Source organism: Syngnathus typhle, linkage group LG2 (genome assembly GCF_033458585.1).
Source record: "Syngnathus typhle isolate RoL2023-S1 ecotype Sweden linkage group LG2, RoL_Styp_1.0, whole genome shotgun sequence".
In the NCBI taxonomy this organism is placed as follows: Eukaryota; Metazoa; Chordata; class Actinopteri; order Syngnathiformes; family Syngnathidae; genus Syngnathus; species Syngnathus typhle.
Genome location: NC_083739.1, coordinates 20850265 through 20870044, shown reverse-complemented (window position 1 = coordinate 20870044; position 19780 = coordinate 20850265). Strand labels below are relative to the sequence as shown.

The 19780-nt window shown below is 39.7% G+C and overlaps 1 protein-coding gene across 7 annotated transcripts in view; it reads right to left on the bottom strand.

The window, feature by feature from the left end:
• Positions 1-277: 277 nt before the first annotated feature.
• Positions 278-19780, bottom strand: part of LOC133170606 (neural cell adhesion molecule L1-like protein) — a 35648-nt gene continuing 16145 nt past the window's right edge. The window contains exons 22-28 of one of the 7 annotated variants that reach the window (XM_061303662.1): positions 19656-19778; positions 17589-17771; positions 10746-10859; positions 9529-9690; positions 8591-8767; positions 6659-6728; positions 278-705 (exon numbers count right to left, since the gene is read on the bottom strand). In XM_061303662.1, the coding sequence (XP_061159646.1) occupies positions 495-705; positions 6659-6728; positions 8591-8767; positions 9529-9690; positions 10746-10859; positions 17589-17771; positions 19656-19778 (1040 nt within the window). In that variant the 3' untranslated portion in view covers positions 278-494. Of the gene's footprint in view, positions 706-5376; positions 5909-6658; positions 6729-8590; positions 8768-9528; positions 9691-10745; positions 10860-17588; positions 17772-19655; positions 19779-19780 lie in introns of those variants that run through there. The other 6 variants (XM_061303670.1, XM_061303687.1, XM_061303695.1 and 3 more) reach the window with 6 other exon arrangements.

Genomic DNA, 19780 nt, shown 5'->3' with positions numbered 1-19780 from the left:
TGCAATGGGTGTGTGAATGTTGTTTTTTGCCCTTATGTGCTTTGTAATTGGTATTATAGGCTCCAGCTCACTCGCAGGACAAGTGATGTAGAAAATGGGTGAATCGATGAACTAATTATACAACTTGGTACAGCATTTCTTAAATTGCAAAAAAGACAACAGAAGAATATTCTTAACCTAAAATAAACAGGCCGGATATGATGGACTTTAATGTCTGCATTTGAATGTGTGTTGACTCTGAGCCCCATGTAAAAACACACAATGTATGAACAAAATGTAATTGACAGGTAAAAAAGTTCTTTAATTATCATAATAAAATCCTCAGCTCAATTATTCGGTTCATTGCCTTACAGTATGTACACAAAACACTTGTCTCTTGGCAAGATTTGTTATAAAAGACATTTCTATTGCTTCAGATTTGAGCTATGTGTGCTATATATAAATGTAGCCAAATATATAGAATTTCTTGTCAGAATTTGAAAGGATGCTTGGCATTATGTAGTGACAGGGCCAAATCCATTGGCCTCGGTGACAGATCCTCCTTGTTTGTGTCCTGAATATTCCCCGATAAAGGAGCCATCCTCGCTGAATTCCCCTCCACCATCGGCGTAGTCGACCAGGCTGTCTCTGCTGACGCTGTCCCCGACCGCATCATCACCGTTCAGGGAACACAAGCTGCCCCTCAGTGGCTTTTCATCACTGTCACTGGCATCAACAACAGACCAGGGTCAGTAGCGAATGCATATACAAAGACATCGTAGAGCACACAACAAAGCGAGCTTCACGTACGACCTGCGGCGACTTCTTTACTCTATAAGCAAATACACAATGTCACACAGAGCAAAAACTGATGCAAATCATGAGCAGGCCATGTTTGGCCACAGAAACAGTGGCCTCAACTCACAAGGCAAGTTCTTATGCTTTCAATGCACCAGTACGGGTTGCGGGCTGGGTGCAGATGCAACGGGCTGCATGGCACAAGGGAGGCGGCGAGGGCTTGCTACAATCACTTCACTAATTGCTAATTGCCATGGCTCCAGGACCAAAGGCAATTTCAAATCTCTTTAGAGCCCGTGATGGAAATTGCAAGAGTCTCGCTCATTCCAAACCCTGGAAAAACGAAAATGTGTGTGAGTGTGTGTATATGTGTGTGTGTGTGTGAGAGAGGAGGGTTGGTGTTGAAGGCTGAGATTGAGAAAGAGAGAGGAATAAGGAAGGGGTTGGCAGAGAGAAGTGGGGGCATATACAATTCCAGACAAACAGCCTGTCATTCCCGGAATTCCCAAGGGGTGCACACCAGGGCCGAGGAGATTAGATGCCAATTTAAGAGCAGGCAACCGGCCAAGTTGGCCGGTGTCTCACGACAAGACGGGAGGTCACCTCAAAACAGGAGATTTCTCCCTTGCTGTCCTGCTTTCTAATTCCCTAAACAACCGTCCTTTGATTTAGCATTCGCAACACAAAGCAGCTATGTGCAGAGGTGGCTGCGTCTTCTCTTAGGGAGGTGCAAGATGACTTTAAAGGAGGTGCAGTCTCTTAAGAATGATGAAGAGAAATAGACTTAAACCTGCCCTCAGCACGTAACATTAAACGTAAAGTGTTTTTGTGATTCTGAAAAGCGCTACTTATTATTAACAGGCAAGATGCATTGGTCTTAAGTTCAGGCAGTGAGATCGCACCCTCCACGAGTGCCAAAAATCAGGCTGCTTTTAACATTCGACACCAGCAGAATAATTAAATACTATGTTCGGAAAGTAATTCACAAAGTAACACTGTGGATGGTGCGCAGTGGTGATTCCATATGAAATGATAATTAACAAAATGACAACTTGAAATCTCACAAAATGTGCTTTACACTGTTATTATCGTAATTTCGTGAATCCATTTTAAAGTAGACCACTAGTGTGAAAGATTTGAAACATTTATGTCAAACACAAAGATTTCGGACAAATGTGAATTCATTCAAATCTACAAATGTCTGTTTTTTATTCTTATTTTTGGCAAAGTGCATTCTAAACAGAAAGCAGCTGCAATGATCTTACAGTCACATCAAGTACTTATAGAAAGAATTGTCCCTCGATATACGCCACACCTTTGTCCAACCCATTTGGAGCACAAAGACGCACGTTACAATTTCAAAGGTCTCCTTCACGAGGACTTTTAATAAGCAGTCTTATCTTTCCTTTTCTATTCTATTCCATTAGGCAGTTTTACCATGCAGGCCACACGCGGTCCACATTTCAGCTCTTATCAAACCTCCTTTGGCTGATGATTGTTGTGCGGTGAAGATAAGTGTCTGCTATCGAAAAGCGGTGTAATGCCATGGACGCCGCTGCCCGCCGACCGTGACTTTGAATGCGCTGATAAAAAATAAAAAAAAGGAGGTAAAAAAAGAAAGGCTCAATGCTTTTGTGTTGCGGCTCCTTCGGGATGTTCGCTCTAAGTTGGCCTCAGCTGGTCGGGCAACAAAGCTTTCCTGCGGCCCCCTCTCACAAAAAGCTGGATGATGGAGTGGAGCCACATCACCGGGCCCAGAGTAATTACTTTTGTCTGGCCATTGACCTGTACTGACTTGGTTTCAGGGTATCGCAGAAACATCAGATCCAAGGAGGAGGTTTCAGGTGTCCTATCCACAGGTTTGATTAAGTTTTAAAGTGTTTTCACACTTCAAGTCTTTTCATACTGTCTTGGAAAACTCCAAAGAATCAGTAAGCATTCTCTGACAAGTCAAATATATGACTAATATTAGCAACATGCCCACAGCGGTTTGCTTTGCCCATGCAATGGAAACACAAAGATCCACTCTGGCTTCTTTCCATTGTGCACCTTTCAGGTTTGCTACAAGTGCCACAGGTCTATATTGCGCCCTCTAAACGTTACCTTATGCGATTGTTTTGCAGTCTAATGACATAAAATAAATCATCCATCTATGAATCTTGTTCAGATTCTGTGAATATCTCTAAACTTAACCAACCAGGCATTCTTGGAAGGATTATACTTATACTATACAAAAAGAGATTGAACAAGACAACGGGAAAACACCTTTAAGTGCACAGGCAAAAAACAACCGTGAATGTAGTAAGCTAAATTTTTTTTGGAAGGCTCTGCTTAAAGAAAAAAAAAAAAAAAAAATCAGGAAAGTAGATGAAGGTAAAAGAAAAACAGAAAAATGGAATCACACCCCTGTCTGCTCTCATGGGTGGAAGCAGACCCTGAGCCTTGACACCTGCTGTTCCTGCACTGGATAGGAGGGCAAAGCAGCAGTGGGCTGTCTCCTAAGAGAAATGGTCTGAGGCATAATTACCACTTGTCAGCTCTCCGGACACGTGGCAAAGCAGTGGGTGGCTTATTGCCTTCAGAGACTCAAAGGGCATAAGTGAGGCCCGGATCCAGCTTTAAAGCCAGGAAACAACATCATAGGCAGGCTAAAGGCACACTGGGGGGATGGCAGTCAGAACAGCTTCATGAAACCAAGCATGAGAGGCATTCTAAACAGATAGGAGCAGTCTCACTTCTCCACTGAATTCCCAACACTCCCTCCAGCAATACACTGGAGTTGAACAAATATTTATATATTCAAACCTTCAACATTTAAACGAGTACGCTGCCATCATTTATAATGATGAGTTTTTTTTATCTGAAGACTTAAATTCCTTAAAACAGTCATCAATGTGCAACGTAACCCATTTTCAAGTATTTACAGTGTGAAGTGCACACTTGGAAACGATTTAATAAATGTGACGATAATGATGATACCTTCAATGAATTTCTTTTTAGAATAACCCTTGGAGGTACAGCGCATGAACAGTTTGTAGACACCCAAGACAACACGTTTCTTTCTGTTGAATAATTGTCCTGGCAGGCATCACAGGAATGCAATCGGCAGTCAGCATGCAATTGTGACTCACTATGTTCAGAATGGAAGAAGGCAGAAAGGGCTATTTTAGGGGATTTCTACAAACAAAAACATCATTGTCACAAAAACACCAAGCAGTGATCTCAAGAAAACCAGGATTCAATTGATTCTCTTTTCTTTCGGCAACAACAAAAAAAGCCACCGAACAATGACAGTCCAGAAAGTTATCAATTTAAGTTATGGAAAGTTTCATTTTTATGTAGAAACATATTTTTTAAAAGACAATTGGCCTTTTAATTGTTACCTTCCAGTATAGCTTGTGTCACTGGGTGCCTATTCAGTGTGTAATTAAACCACCAAGTAAATTTTTGCTTGCTGCATTTTCCTGCCAATGTGTTTATTCGCATTAGTGAGCCATTGCATACAATTGGTTGATTTTTGACAGCTAAATTGGCAGTGTTAATTAAACAACTTCAAATTTAAATGTAACACTTCAAAGTGTCTTCACAGATTCACACCAAATCACAAATGGTGCCAAATATACAGTAGCGAAATCAACACAGATGTTTATTGGAAAATATCACAATTTACTTTTAGAATCAACACTCACTGCAACACTCACACTCACTGCTGTACTTAAATTAACCTTAACAAGGGTTTAATGAACTAAAAAATGGTATTATCAACACTAACAATCTAACATTTTGCTGTGCAGGTAAATGTTTTTACACTGGCCCAATCCCTACAAGCAATAATAAACCAAAAAGAGCCATATCTTTGTCTTTAAACAACATCCGTCCCATTATGTTTTTCACTGTGCATGGCTAAAAGATAAATAGTTGAGACACGGTCATTGGCTGCTGCCATCCAAAGCTGAATAGTATCAAATCATCCAATGCAACAGCCAAGTTAACCCTCCGCCCACTCATCTCGAGCCCCATGTGCCAAAGAGAGTACTGCTGTGGAAGTCTTGAACACTTGAATATGTGATTTTAGTCAGTGTGACTCATTGATCCTTTTCTGCCGCTGGACTACACAGGTTAGAATCTCTGACCCTTGCCTGTGGCTTTGAAACATTAAGTGGCCTAACTGGGCTGTGTATTGACAAGTAAATGGTGCTGTAAATGGTGCTGAAAGAGGAGATGGGTTTATTCTGGTGCCATTTTCCTCATATTTTTCTCTCTCTATCGCCTTAAACATACATGACCGCGCCACATAGAATGATAGAATTGTTGTGGTGCAGTTATAGAAAATGACCTGGAATTGCATTCATAAAAAGCACATGCGAGTTTGGACATAAGAACGGACATATTTTATATTCATTTTCGTGCTCGTGCAAGCATCCTTTTGTGTGTTTGGGAATTTGGCAGCTCACACTGCACCATACTGGGTATTTCAGTGGACTGTGGCCTTTTTCTTTTGTAATAAGGCCATGGCGCACCTGACCTTAGACCAAGTGCAGGCAATTCTGAGCATTGAATCATGAAATTATGATGCAAAAACAATTCTTTATATTGTATTTAATTATTTTATACTGTATTTTTTGAAGGACATGACCACAATGATGGTATTTTTCGTGGGCTGGAAGGATTATTGGTATTTGCATTGATTCCAATGGGGGAAAATGATTTAAGATGTGTTTAAAATTATGCGCATGGCATCATGGCTCATCAGTCGGAGCACCACTGCATTTTTCATACATGTATCTCGTATCAAATCTCATTGCGTTGCTTAGATGAAGTGTCCCTGTCAATACTCAGTTCAAATGATAGCGCAGCATAAAGTAAGAGGCACAAAAACATACACATGCATATGTAAGCACTGCAATAAACAAACTACGGATGCCCCAAGCAATACACAAACTACACACAAGCTTATGTTTAGTCTAATTCAAAAGGCTCTGTATCTGACTAAAGGGAGCACAACACATTTACTAGGTCCTAGTTCAACTAATTTCATCTACTCTGTGTGATTACCTAGCCAATTTCATGACGGAAAGTTGAAAAGTGTCTTCTAGGCTCATCCTCGTAAAGCTCGTGAACGGAAGGTTTGCTTTTGGATAGGAAGAAAGAAATGAAAGAAAGAAATTGAAAGTGTGTTCAACATGTAGCTTTTTCATTACACACAATCAGAGCCGGCCTTACCCACTATGGTCCACAAAGCGAGCTATTATACAGTGGTCCCCTTCTATCTGTGACTTTAATATACGTATAGGATGATGTCACCCAATCTAGAATATGATTTAAGAATAATTCAATATTGGTAGTTTAGAATATAAACATGGAAAACCCTGATAAATACAGGTTGCCTATTATGCATGTTTTGCTTCCGCAATGTCAAAGACTGACGCCATCTACCAAAATACCAAAAGGAAGAAAACTCCACCCATGCACACAGTTAAGAGTGCACTTTGCCTTCGACTTGGGTCGGGGTGGGGGCTAATGGGGGGGCACAGAAAAAGACGCCATCAACTTAGTACACTGTGCTAAATGATCTTATTTTCTCCTGTCGGATTTGTTTTCTTCCCTGTGCCCCATGATTGACATGATTACAAAGTTCTTTGGTGTCATATCAATAAATGTGCCCCTCCCCTTACAGAGAAGATTTGAATATTAGCTTATTCCTTTGAAAACGTTACGCAATACATAACTCATTTAAATATGATTGAATCGTTTTTTTTCTCGATTTTGTGATGCCCCCCTCAAAGCACCCTTACCATTTGACTTTATTGCCTAATGGGCATGCCGGCTCTGCACACATTGATCACTGGACGGTTCCTTAAAATGAAATGCTGCAGCTTACCTGTATTCACAGAAGGTGTCATTATTCATGGCTTGTGACTCCTCATCAGGGTGGTCTTCCTTCTCTTTCACTGCAAAAACAATTGGGGCATTTTGGCTATTAGACATGATTTTGTTTTGTCTGGACAGACCTTAGCCACAATTTGCACACCTACAATAATATAATTGTTAGGTTTCCTGTGTGTGCCCACAGAAGGATAGCTAAAACTGTAATAAAACAGTTTGGTGCTGTACTTAATGACTATTTTAATAATCGAGCAATATGTTTATTATTTTGGCAATTAGAAAACATCTTTTAATTTCAATCTCTTTTTTGCAAAACAGGTCATTAATTCAATTTGCCAGTGCATACAACACACAGATGAATGAATTCTGATTTATTTACTGGTTTGAGCCATAACATTTCAGACAATGGACAAAATTCAAAGCAGATGTTTCCACTTGTTTCATTTTGATGTTAGCCTTCTTTCATATCGGACTGGAGAAATTGTATAATATTTATTATTGAAAAGCTTAAATTCTGAGAATCTAGACCGTTCTAAACCAATCAAGGTCTCTTTTTATTATATTATCAAAAATAGTTATCAATTAATTTGATAGGCGATTAGCACCTCTAAAATATTTTGCTGATTTTCTGCCAGGCAAAGCTTGCAAAAAAAGTAAAGCGCCACTTAACATCCAAGCTGCAATAATGCAAAATCAACACGGAAACATTTGAGTGCATGCCAGAATTCAATTTCAAAAGACAGGAGTGAAAACAAACAAATGATTTGTGTAAACATTCTATCAAATGTGAGTACGAAGAGCTTCTATTCCTTACTTTTTATCTATTCTTGCCTTGAAATTGAACTGAGCAGAGTAAAAAAAACATTGTTATATAAAGAAATGGGTGGGAAAAAAATGGGAGGTCCAAAAGTGCTTGTGAAATTTTTCAAGACTTGTCAAAAGCTACCCACGCTGAGGTGGGTTGCAAGGGAGAAGACAGCTTGTGAGGAAATAAAGTACATGTGAGGAGAATGAGTATTTCTCTTCTATGAAGAAGCAGAGAGGCCAAGCGGGTGCACAAGCACAGGTGAGAAGTTGGAACTGCCTCATCCACCTTGACAGGATTTCTTTTTTATTCAGAAGAAACACTTTACACGGGCATGCAAAATATTTTTCACGTGCTTTAGCAACTTGTCAGACCCTGCTGTGCTGGGAATTTGGTAGGAACTCACTAACACTTTGTATTGCATAGAGAAGTGACAGAAGCTACCTCATTAATTAAAGCTTCCTCACCCTCAGCTCGTAATTACAGGTTCAGGGAAGACACACTTAACACTTAAAATCATTTTCAAGGCTAATTCAAGACTTGCTTTTTAATAGGTGGAATAGGAATATGAGGGAAAAAAACCATCTCATTTATTTTGTTCATTCTGTGCATTACCTTTGTGTATAAGCTTTCAGCTATGGGTCTTTTTTTAGTTCTATTATTATTGTTCCCATGTTCTTCTATTATTATGAAAGAATTTACAGAAAAAAATTACACCTGCTACTTTATATTCTCCATCTCGCCCTACTTTAGTTTGGATTCAGGATTTGCGTTCCACTACTGGACTAGTAGGAACTCCAAGTTTCTTTAACTTCCATACTAGTATTCCAGTCGTCCTACAAAATCTTCAGGACAGAGAAAAGTGTTAAATTCTGTCATGATCACTTTATTCCCCGCAGTCAGGCCTGATAAGATTATTATGCAGACACGATGCAAAGAGTTGGGTTTTTTTTAGGGTTGAGGCCCATTCTTTCAGGAGGTCAACCAAAACCAAGACCAAAAGTTGATGTACATCCAAACCAAGGGGGATGATGTATGTCACTGAAGGTATCACTATTTTGGTTGACTTCCAAAAAAGACACAGGAGACCCTATAGCAAAACCCGTTGAAAGACTAACTGACCTTTGTCCATGGCGAGCATGTCTTGTCTTCCAGGCGGCGGCGTACCTGCATACTTGCCACCTTGGTTCCTCCGCATAAAGCACACGGTGAGGACAACGAGCGTGAAGAACGCTGCAGCACACATAGTCCCGATCAACCAGCCCTTGGTAGATATGTTTCTTTGACGGCCTGCCACGCCTGCAGACGACATCAAAGAAGCATTTAAAACGGCAGTTTATGAACGTTTATGTCGAAGGGGCAGCACGGATTTAAGCTGGAGAAAATGACACTTATTCCCTTGAGCAGGAACACAGCCTCCACTAAGTGAATATCAAACTGCGGCAAAGCAGCAAAGTCGGCCCAATCCTACGTGGGGCCCGAAGCAAAATTCAATTTTGGTGCTCTCTATTTCTGGCAATAATATTGATTATTGACCAGTCATTGATGAATATTAATAGATGATAATGTGTATAATCAGTTGCAACCTTTTAATAATTACATGACGGGAAGAGATTGGGCTTCTTTCACACAATTGCCAAAGCATCGGAATACGGAATATCACCAATGACTACTAAAGGGAACAAAATGGTTCCAGTGTTAATTAAGTGTTAATTAAACCACTTATTCCTTTTCAAAGTGTCATATGGAGTATTATTTGTGGTAAAAAAAAAAAGGTGCAACAGCAGGAACTAGAAAAAGTGCAAAAAAAAAATCTAAATAATATCAGCAAAATTGTAGAAAACAAAGAAAATCTACACTGAAATGTCAATAGTTATTGAACGGAACAAAAGTACCTTAAACAAGGTGACAAAATGGTTTAAAAACAAATGTAAAATGTAATAATTAAATCAAATATATCATTAAGCAGGTGTTTAGTTTGCATATGCCTTGGGCCGGCCCGTAACAGCAGACAACACTAAGCGCTACTGACGTCACACAACAAATTTGCCTCCCCTTACCTTTGACTTGCGTGTGGATAACGTCTTCGAAAATGCTAGCGTTATCGAGCAAAGTCTTGGCCATGAGGCGCACTGTGTACACCGTCCCCGGTTTGAGCCCGTCAATTACGTGGAAGCGTCGAGACGTGTTTACCGCCTCGGATATTCGCCAGTTACCATCACCTACACACAAGCCAAGCACAACAAGTGCACCAGCAGCAAATCTTAAACAATCATCCTGGCAGGGAATAATAACATGATGCTAGAGAGTTGTAACACACTTGTGAGCTCAGTTGAGCCAGCCACGAAATGTTTCTGACCTTAGCTTGTCATTGTTAAGGTGTTTATTGCAGTTTGTTTTTTTCCGTCATCAATTAGTATTATGTATAAATATGTGACTGCTTTAGTTTTACTTTTAACAATAGTTAACTTCTTATTACACTTGTGTCACAATGGTACTTAGAGCTTTGTGATAGGAATGGTTTTACCCTGAAGCTGATCATTGTATTTTGTCTGGCGTTTTTTAGAAACTTTAAATGTGAAAAATAATTGAAATGACCAGTGTCGGCGTCTGAGCAGATACGTGTGGGTGGGAGATTCTTAGCCCAGAGTGGAAAGCGCATTTTGTCACACAATCAACACCCGCAAACCATGGTTGGTATTGAGAACATTTAACACATGGTTTTGCTTTGGATGGGTTGAAGCGGCAAGTGATTGATTTATGCAGCGCTGTGGTCTGAAAAACAACTTTGTTAGAAAGGAGAATGAATTCTCAACTTCTTGAGGAGGTGCCAAATGTTGGGCCTGGTTGAAAGCTCACTTGGTAAAGCCATCACATTTGTGTATAAAGGATGTTCAACAACAACATTTTCTCATTTCTATTTTGTTTTGATTTATTTTTAGCTTTACCTCACAGATTGGTGGCTCTAATAAATACATTTAAACATAGCTTAAAAATAAATATAAAGTTTGGCATGAAAAGGCTACACTGTGAGGGGGGGCACAGTAACTCATTTTGGGAGGTGTGGTTGCTCATGAATGCCATCCCCCACAATGCCATCCTTGACATGAAAAAAGCAACATTCCTTGTGTTTGATCTTAAGAGTTTCCATTGCATCCTATAATACGTACAATTGAAATATCTACGGTATTGAGGCAATGTTTACGGGGAAATGTTGAAGTGTTTTTTTCGATCACCTAAATCTTGTGTCGGGGTGGAGCTGTCGCAAGAAGCTTACGGTTGTTCATATAAGCCACGTAAAGCTGCGAGTCCTGCTGCTCCTCCCTCGCAGTCCAGCTGATTTTGGCATAGGTGTCGCTCACGTAAGAGCTTATGTTCAACAGGCCTGGAACTGAGACAGTGTAAAGAAACAGGCAGGAGACAGAGGAAAGTATGGAAGGGAGGGAGAGGAAAACAGGACCAGGCACAGAAAAAAGAGACAGAAGGCAGGAAAATGAGGATTATCAGAAGCAAATAGAATATCCCTTGCGGTTTGAGAACAGTGCAGCTTGCAGCAAAAGGAAGCCCTTCGAGATGACAGTTAAAAAAGGCAACCACCAGACTTAATTAGGCAGAGCTAGATTTGGGCTTGTGAAGGCTCAATGTAGCGCTAGTGGGTGCATGTGACTCTATTCCTTTTTTAAGCAGAGTTGGTGCCCGAGCCAAACAGAGCGAAGAAACTCCATACATTGAATCTCATTCTTCGTTAAAAGTTCGTAAACTTAAAAATTGCATCACGGGGAGCATGAGCCGAAGTCCATATTGCTTATACCTAAAGAAGGAGGATGAGTAGCACGGCCTGGGATCAAGCGAGGAAAGGAAAGAGAGCAGTTGTGGTCTGCAATGACACAAGTCTCAAATGTTAGACTCATGCTTCAGAGAATAAGCAAGCAAACGTTGAAGCAAGCAGAAATGACCACAGTAGAACCTCTGAGCCGGAAACACCCTCAAGGCGACACAACTCTCCAATTTAACACATTTTCTGGAAAAAGAATCACCTTTGAAATCGCACAGACTTTCTCTCGGTCCTTGAACTGCCGTCATCCATGTTGACGCGCGAGACCTTAGCCTTCTGTTCAGCCTTAAAGGTTCTACTGTGTAATGAACTACTAGTGGTAAGACTGATGGAAGAAGCACACTCTATGAACTTGCAAACAAACCTCAATGTCAACTCCAAATAGAAAAATAAAAATTCCAAGCCTTACATAAATATTCTACAACTGAGATCTGCAATCCATGTCGCACTACATCTATGTCAGAGGCTGCGGACGGTCATACATACTGCTATGAACAGAAGCCTCAGCTGCAGTCAACAAATACAAAAAAAGATGAATTTTTATCAGTCATTTTTTCAACAGAAAAACAGTGTGAACATGTGCAATACTGTATGTGAATCTTTCCTTTACATGTGGTGCATCCCAGTGAACACAAATGGATGATTTAAAAAAGAAATCTCTAACTAACATTACATTAATATTATGTAGTATTTTCAGGGCTCACCCATAACGTTACATAATGTATATCTTTCAGCATGAGATATACATTATATTTGGGGGATTGCAAGCCTATTCTTTTGAATTAGTTTTTAACTAATGACATTGTTTAGATAGTGCAGAATGTGACGAAACAAGACTGAAGTTGTGGACACACATGCACACTAACATGCACATTATTATACTGTGCAATTTAAAAAAAAACACAAAATACCCATCCATCCATCATATAATTTCAATATTTTTAGAAAATGTAGAGGTAGAATGTTGCTGCATGCTTTAAATAGTAAAAAGTGGTGCCATCAAGTGTGCACACATTCCTTGAAATGTCTCATTTTTTGTGTGTTTATGAATGCCTATTGTGCAAGAACTGTTTGTTTCAAGGTCTTATATTTCAAAACACCTTTTTCCTGTTGTGATGTATTAATCCTTTGGCTGTATCACAACAGTCTTGTTACACTAGCTAGCTGTCACGATATTGTTAATTACTTGGATTCCCTCTTGCATGGAAAAGAGCCCTCAGATTCTCACCCACACTTTGCCACGATACAAAACTTTATTTATTAAGCACTTTAACAAGTTGTACCAAAAAGCTGTACATAAAATACAAAAGACGATATGTCATCATACAATAATATATAAAATGTGAGATACTGTTTTCTAGAGAAAATAATGAAGAGCTACCTTTGCCTTTAAATGTAGTATTACGGATATGCTGAGCTTTATTTCCTCTTGCTGCACATGTTGCTTGAAACTGTTAGATAAAGGAGGCGCAATATTGGAGTGACTGACCAGTGCAGAAGTGCCAGGATATAAATGAAATTGTAATCTCCAGATGACAACCTGTATATAATAACTCATGTCTGCTACAAGTTCAGTTTAAATGTAAAGGAACAACTGCAGTTTTCTAACAGTTTGTCGGTTGGCTGGTAACATGGATCCAGAAGGATTGATTCGTCTGTCCAATTTAGTCCTCTCTCTCTTGTTTCATGCCTCTCCATATCTCCTGAGGGATACATTCTTCGCCAAATGGAAGTCGGCCGACTCCATGTCGGTGTGAAGTTCCTTGCCGTTGTAGCAAGACATACAAGCAGTGAAAGTCCATTGTGTCTATTTTCTTCGTTCAATAAAATACTACAGCCAAAAAGCTGCAATAGTTCAATAGGCCAAGTACAACCAGGGGTAAAGTAACGTTGTAACGGGCTGACGGCGAATGCGTAAGTGCCGATACGCTCCCGCAAAGAATGTCACGTCACGGCATAAAATACTGATAACAGCCCCAAAATGGTTAGGCCGCAGTTGTAAATAAGAACTTGTTCTTAATTGTTTGCCTGGGTAAATAAAAGTTAAATAAAATAAAATAAAATGATGCACACTGAATATTAAATGGCTAAAAGGATGGAAAAGCTCTAATCATGTAGAAAATTAGCTGAGCTGTTGAAAGCGGTTTCCTACTCAAATGTGCTCAATGGCTCTCTTTTTCTTCAGTCATTTCTCCACTTGAGTCAATACAATACCGTAACTATGAAAAGAAATATTATTGCTCTGTGTCGGTGTGTGTGTTGTCCTAAAATAGAATGATTCCGCTGATGGCTGATTTTTGGCTGCCGAGATGCTGAAGAGTTCTTGATTGCTGTTTTTTTTTTTTTTTTAAAAGAACCTTTTATCAGCATTACCTACATTCAAAGCTACCAACTAGCACATTGGCGATAACAAGGCGCAAGCTCAAATGTGGTGCAAGAGAGCAAATATTTGAATCCCTGTGGTTTACTTGTCGTTATTTTTTCCTGCGACTTGAGATTTGAGTCGCAATATGTGCACTTGATGCTGTTTGTCTAGTTTGAAACCCACGTTATCGCTTATGCCCTCTTATCTCATGAGACCCCAGGAAGGGAATGGACTTTTTTCTCCTGTTTGATTCTGTTCCTTTTTTTTTTGTAGAGAAATCCTTCAACTAATTTGCATTTAATCTCATCTTAGCCACACACAAATCAAGTTCTTTTTAATCTTAAATGCCATTATGACTGCTTTCCATATCAGTTTTGTGATGTCATCTTTTTCTAAACTTGTTTGTGAAATGAGCTATGTGGCAGTGGTCTGCATATCTTAATATTACAGCAATATACTGTAAATAGTTACTACGTTCTGCTTCTTTTCCTATCTCACACTAAGAAACTGTTACTGTATCTCAATGCATTTGAGTTAGAATGAATGAAATACTCCTTGGAATGTAATTCATAAAAATTACTATTCATGTGAATAAAAAAACTTTAAAAGCATTCAAAACACAACACCTTTTGCAGAAAATGAAAGATAAACTTCATTCTAAGCTAATTCACTGACAAAGTTGTCTGTTGTAAAACTTTTAAACGACCCAAAGAGGGGAAAAAAAATCCTCTTTTTACTAGATCATTGACAAATAACTTTACCTTAAAGGTAAAATATAGAAGAAACCTTTCAGTGTGTGGAATTATTTGCTCCCAGCGTTCTCTTTCCAGCCCCCACACTGTCTCTCAATCATTGCACATTAATGTCTCCAAATTCATGATGCTCCTGCATGGTACTATTGGCAGTCCTATATTACATCGTGAGCAAGATGCCTGGAGGATCACACTCCCCAAACAGAACCAGTTTGATCTTTCCACCAAGCAGCATTTACAAACAATGAATCTTACGGCAGGGAGAAAGTTGAGAAACCCTCAAAGGAAACCTAAAAGCCACAAAGGTATGAGTAACCTTTATTAAAGAGAGGACAAATATCTCCCTTTACGGCCACATTTTCCACCTGGTGTATCGAGGGCTTGTTTTCTAAAACTCAGAATGGCCTCTGTGTTGCCTGTGCACTAACTGTGCTGAAATTACAGTGCAGCCTGAACGGAATTGATACAGATAACATGTTCTGGTTGAAGCAGGCCGAGTTAAATTACATGGTACAACAAAAAAATCAAGTGTTCTACGAGTTCTGTTTAAATTTTCATTTGGTGTGTGTAGATCACATTAAAATCTAGCAGTGGGTGGGTTTGCGCGGGAACAACAGGACTCGGAGTCACTGGATAAATCGAAGCTTCGAGGTTAGGGAGTTGCCCAATTGAGAGCCTGTGCAACTGACCCATAGTACAAATTTGATATTGTGTATATCTGAGTGGATTGTCATTGAAAAGTAGGACATCTCAAAATGACATACAAAAATATTCAATGCACTGAAACCAATGACTAATACTTGAGCACATTTCAGAAGAATCGTGGAAAGATTTTATAATTTATTTGATGCACTAAAATCAGAACAGCTGCATCTCAGGTTGTAGGTACAGCTCTGATAATCTGGGCGTGTGTTTAGTCTGCTATGGGGGGTACGGGGAGGCTCCTCACTTTGTGACATCACAATGTGAAGACCCGGTCGTTTTCTTGGATAAGGCGGGACTGGTGCTTTGAGAGGAGGAATTAGCAGGAATGCACCAAGAATGAATGGAGAAAAGCACCACTTTATTATTTTTTGTTGCAGAGTAAAGGTTAAATCCTCCAAAAGGTTTATTTGGCATAATAAAGCTCCTCTAAGAGCCATAAATTAAGTGGTCTCTAACTAAACCATAGTTTAAAAAATAAATAAAAACAAAGTTATCATTTACTATTATAAGTAAGCTCACGTTTTGTTGTTTATTAATTTATTCCATTGTTTTTTGTCTATTTATTTCCTAAATGTATTAATTCTATTCCCTTGTTTGTTCATTATGACAACAACTAAAAAGACAGAGGATGTTCATCCTTTTTAATTTGATTAAAACAAACCATTTTCCATTTGATTAATTTGTGATCAGTTATATTAAATTACAGACATTTAACAATCCTAGGTAGTATACTTGTGTATATAAAGATATGAATTGTTAATAGGAATAAAAAACTTGCCAGGAAAGTTTTTGGTTTAAAAAAACAGGAAAAGAAGCTTGCTTACCGTTCAGTCAATATTGAGTCCAGACTGGTGAAAACAAAGCTACAAACACTTGTGTAAATCAATATTTCCACCAATAACTAATCATTTTTTGTTTGTTTTACAGTTTTATGGACTTTTTTTTATTTTAAATATTATTATTATACTTACCTGACCCCCTAAATGTGATATTCACAGAAGTGTAAACATATGATTGGAATTTAAATGATTCTATAATTACTCACGGTGTGGACCACAAATTGCCAACACCAATGCAGCTGTTATTATTTTATTAGAACATGGGGAGAAAAACGTGGATAGTTTTTTTGTTGTTGTTTTGATACCTATCCAAAGTTGAACTACACACCTGATATTTTGAAATATAACACCACAGAATACCAATAAATGCCAAACATTTATCACCAACACAAAATAAATCTCACATTTCATAACGACAGATAAAAGATGTTAGAGGTGTTGCTCTCACTCTCATTAGCATACCTCATCTCAATATCTCTAGTACTTTGTATGCAACATGCTGATGAACATTCTAGTTGCAATACTGCATTCATCAGATGTACCCCTTTGGAGGAGTTCCAGCCATCCATTTTCAATCGCGTTTGTCCTCATTAGGGTTGCGGGTGAGCTAGAGCGTATCCTAGCCGACTTTGGGCAGGAGGCGGAGTATATCCTGGAATGGTTGCCAGCCAATTGCAGCATTTGAGAAGTTTGCCATTGGAAAGGAATATTGATTATTCTCAATTACATCAACTAAGAATGCACATTACAGATGCTTTACTGCAACTGCCTGCTATAGAAATCTATTGCAACAATTCTCCCCGCTTCTCACTGGACATTAAAGATACAGTAGAGCGTCATTTCTGATGCACTACTACATTGTGGTTCTTTTTAATGCACGTTGTATGAAATTTAAATCATGACAAGTGGCATGTCGGTTAGCTTAGTTCCAATCTCTATTGTACTATTGCTATTTGGAATGCGATCGTCAAAGTTAGCAGGGATAGGCTCCAGTTATCACCCTAATGAGGACAAGCAGGTGAGAAAATGAGAAGATGGATTTTGAGAAAAAAAATACCAGTACAAAAAAGATTTTGGTTTGTTTTGATAGTTCAACCACCATCACAGAAATGTTTTGTGGACAAACTTACTAGTGTATTGTTTCTGAGTACAAATTATTTTCTCTATTTGGGAGCCTATTTTGAGGTACAGTATTTTCCGGATAATAAGCCGCTACTTTTTGCACAAGTTTTGAACCCTGCGGCTTAGAATCCAGAGCGTCTTATCTATGAATTTCTCATGTTTTTATGATATTGTATTATTTGTGCATATTCTCTTATGTATGGTTATTAAACATTGAAACACCTGCGGCTTATATATGAAGAAAAAAAAAAACTGGATTTGAAGTTGAATGATTGATCTTAATGGCTACATCCCCATTTATATGGGCTTGGGACCAACATTGAATTGGACTGCTTTGCACATCCACAGGCTAGGTAAGCCTACAACACCTCCAATTCAATTCAAGTACTAACCAGATCAGACAAGATTGAGTGTTCCCAAAAAATACCAATCACATTGGATTCTACAAGAGCATACATCCCATCATCCACTCCTCCATTATGCATCTTTTCTGTCTACTCACGTGCTGGAGTGACAGTGCTGCTCTCCTGCGCAAGTGGAGGTCCACACCCTACCCGAGTGCAGGCACTGAGGTGGAAGCGGTAGAGGCTGCCCTCTTCTAAGCCCTCCAGCTGCCAGTGGGTGTTGTCGGGCCCTGTGATGTTTATTTCCCGGAAATCGAGCACCTCCTTTGTGGTCTCATTAACTACGAGAAAGAGGTTATGTCAGTTCAAGTGAGCGGAGGGACGTGGCGGACGTCTGAGACGTCACAAGCACATGTTGTATGTTAATGGAACAATACTGAAAGAAGGGTCAACGACCACGGGATGTGAAAGCATGAATAGGTGTAATCCTCACTCGTGCAGAAGGCAAATGTCGCTGATACGTGTCGTGACAGGTGAGCTGAGCAGGAATACATTAAGATGTCAAGAGGGAGATGCGGTGGAATTCATAGAACTCAAAAGAAGGGAAGAGTTTTAACAAGTGGCAGTTGATGAAGAGGGGAGGTGGCAAAACAGACAGTCGGCATAATAAAAGTGGGTAAACAAAGTAGCAAAACTTGAAGAAAAGTAGCAAATGAAGAAGAAAGAAGAAAACATTTGCATAAAGTGGAGGCGGTGCAAGGAAGTGGGAATATAGCGGCAATCAAGAGCACTCGAACATATCACCCAACATGCATTATAGATCAAAGCACAGCGCGTGTGCGCCGTGTAAAAAGCAATATCGACGCCAATGTTGAAATGCAGGTGAGGGCTGATGCTGAGCCAAAACAGCTCAACGCCGATTTAGGGTCTTTCATGTGCTGATGAACGCCATCGGGCTAGTCATCCACTAATTTGGACGCACAGAGTGGATGGCTCTGTGGCACTAGGTTGGCACAATCAACCCACAGCTCTATTTTGAAATGTGGCAGACATAGAAGAGGCTCTGGTGCTATCATATCACAACATTATCCAGCCAATGAAAATGTAAAAAGCAAAGCCCCTCACTCACCAACATTTCTCATGCATCTGGGAAAAGCTTGTGAATGGGGGAGGGCATCAGGGCAAAAGCAGCCTAGACATGAATGATTGTTTTGGGAAAAGAATCTGCAGTCCCAGAGGATGCGAGACGTTAGAAGACGTAAGATGTCATCACTCTTTGGGGTGTTGGTGGGGCTTAGTTCAGAATTAAACACTGCCATCTAGAGTTTAACATTGACTCATACATTTGAGAAGAGAGCCTTTCTTTGTTCCAATTAATTTATATTCAACCCAGAACATAGGTTCACTAGGGAAATTAATATATATACACATAAAAATCGATAACAAGTCTTATTATGAGAGAAATCCCAATGGTTTGTCAGTGTCCTATTCTTAAATTCTAAAAGTAAACATGCCAAGTGGCAATGCAAACACGTGGCATGACCACCAAAAACAATACAGAAAATTCAGTATATCTTCAATGCAACAAATTTGTTTCTGGTCTAATGTATAACATACTATAGCTGTTGAAAAAAATTTAAGGACCTGAGCAGAGGCGTAGCCAGGAATTTTTCCAGTAGGGGCGCGCGCCCACAGGAAAAAAAATCGAACATCACCCACGCCGTTCGCTGATCGCTAAAACAACATCCGGGTCCGGGAGGCAAACGGTGAATGGATAACATCGCGCACATAGAATAGCGCAAGCACATTTGCGCATGACCGAAAGAAAAAAACGGCATGAAAATGAAGAATCGAAAAAGCTCAATTTTTTTCAACCGGGGCACAGGGAGTCCTAACCGGGGCGCCGCCCCGGCTCGCCCCGGCTTGGCTACGCCTCTGGACCTGAGACATTGTCGGCTATAATCAAATGGAGATGGCTGTTTTAAAGAAAAAGAAGTTTTCATGTCAATTAAATGTACATTAAACATTTTATATATGCTAAACCTGTTAAACGACATTTCTGCACCAAACACATTGCCTCCCACAACACATAAAACCAAATGCGCAACACATATTAATGCGTAAAATCCCAGAGGGCTTTAGTATGTGTGTATAGATCAGGTATCAGGCAAGTTATTGAGTGTGTGTGTGTGTGTGCGTGCGTGCGTGCGCTCGTGTACACATACTGAGGTAGTACTGTAGGAGGTAGCCAGTCAGGATGCCGTTTGCCACCAGTGGTGGACCCCATACAAGCCGGATGGACTCTTTCTGGGCATTGGAGGTAGTCAGAATGGGCACTGGTCCTGGAACT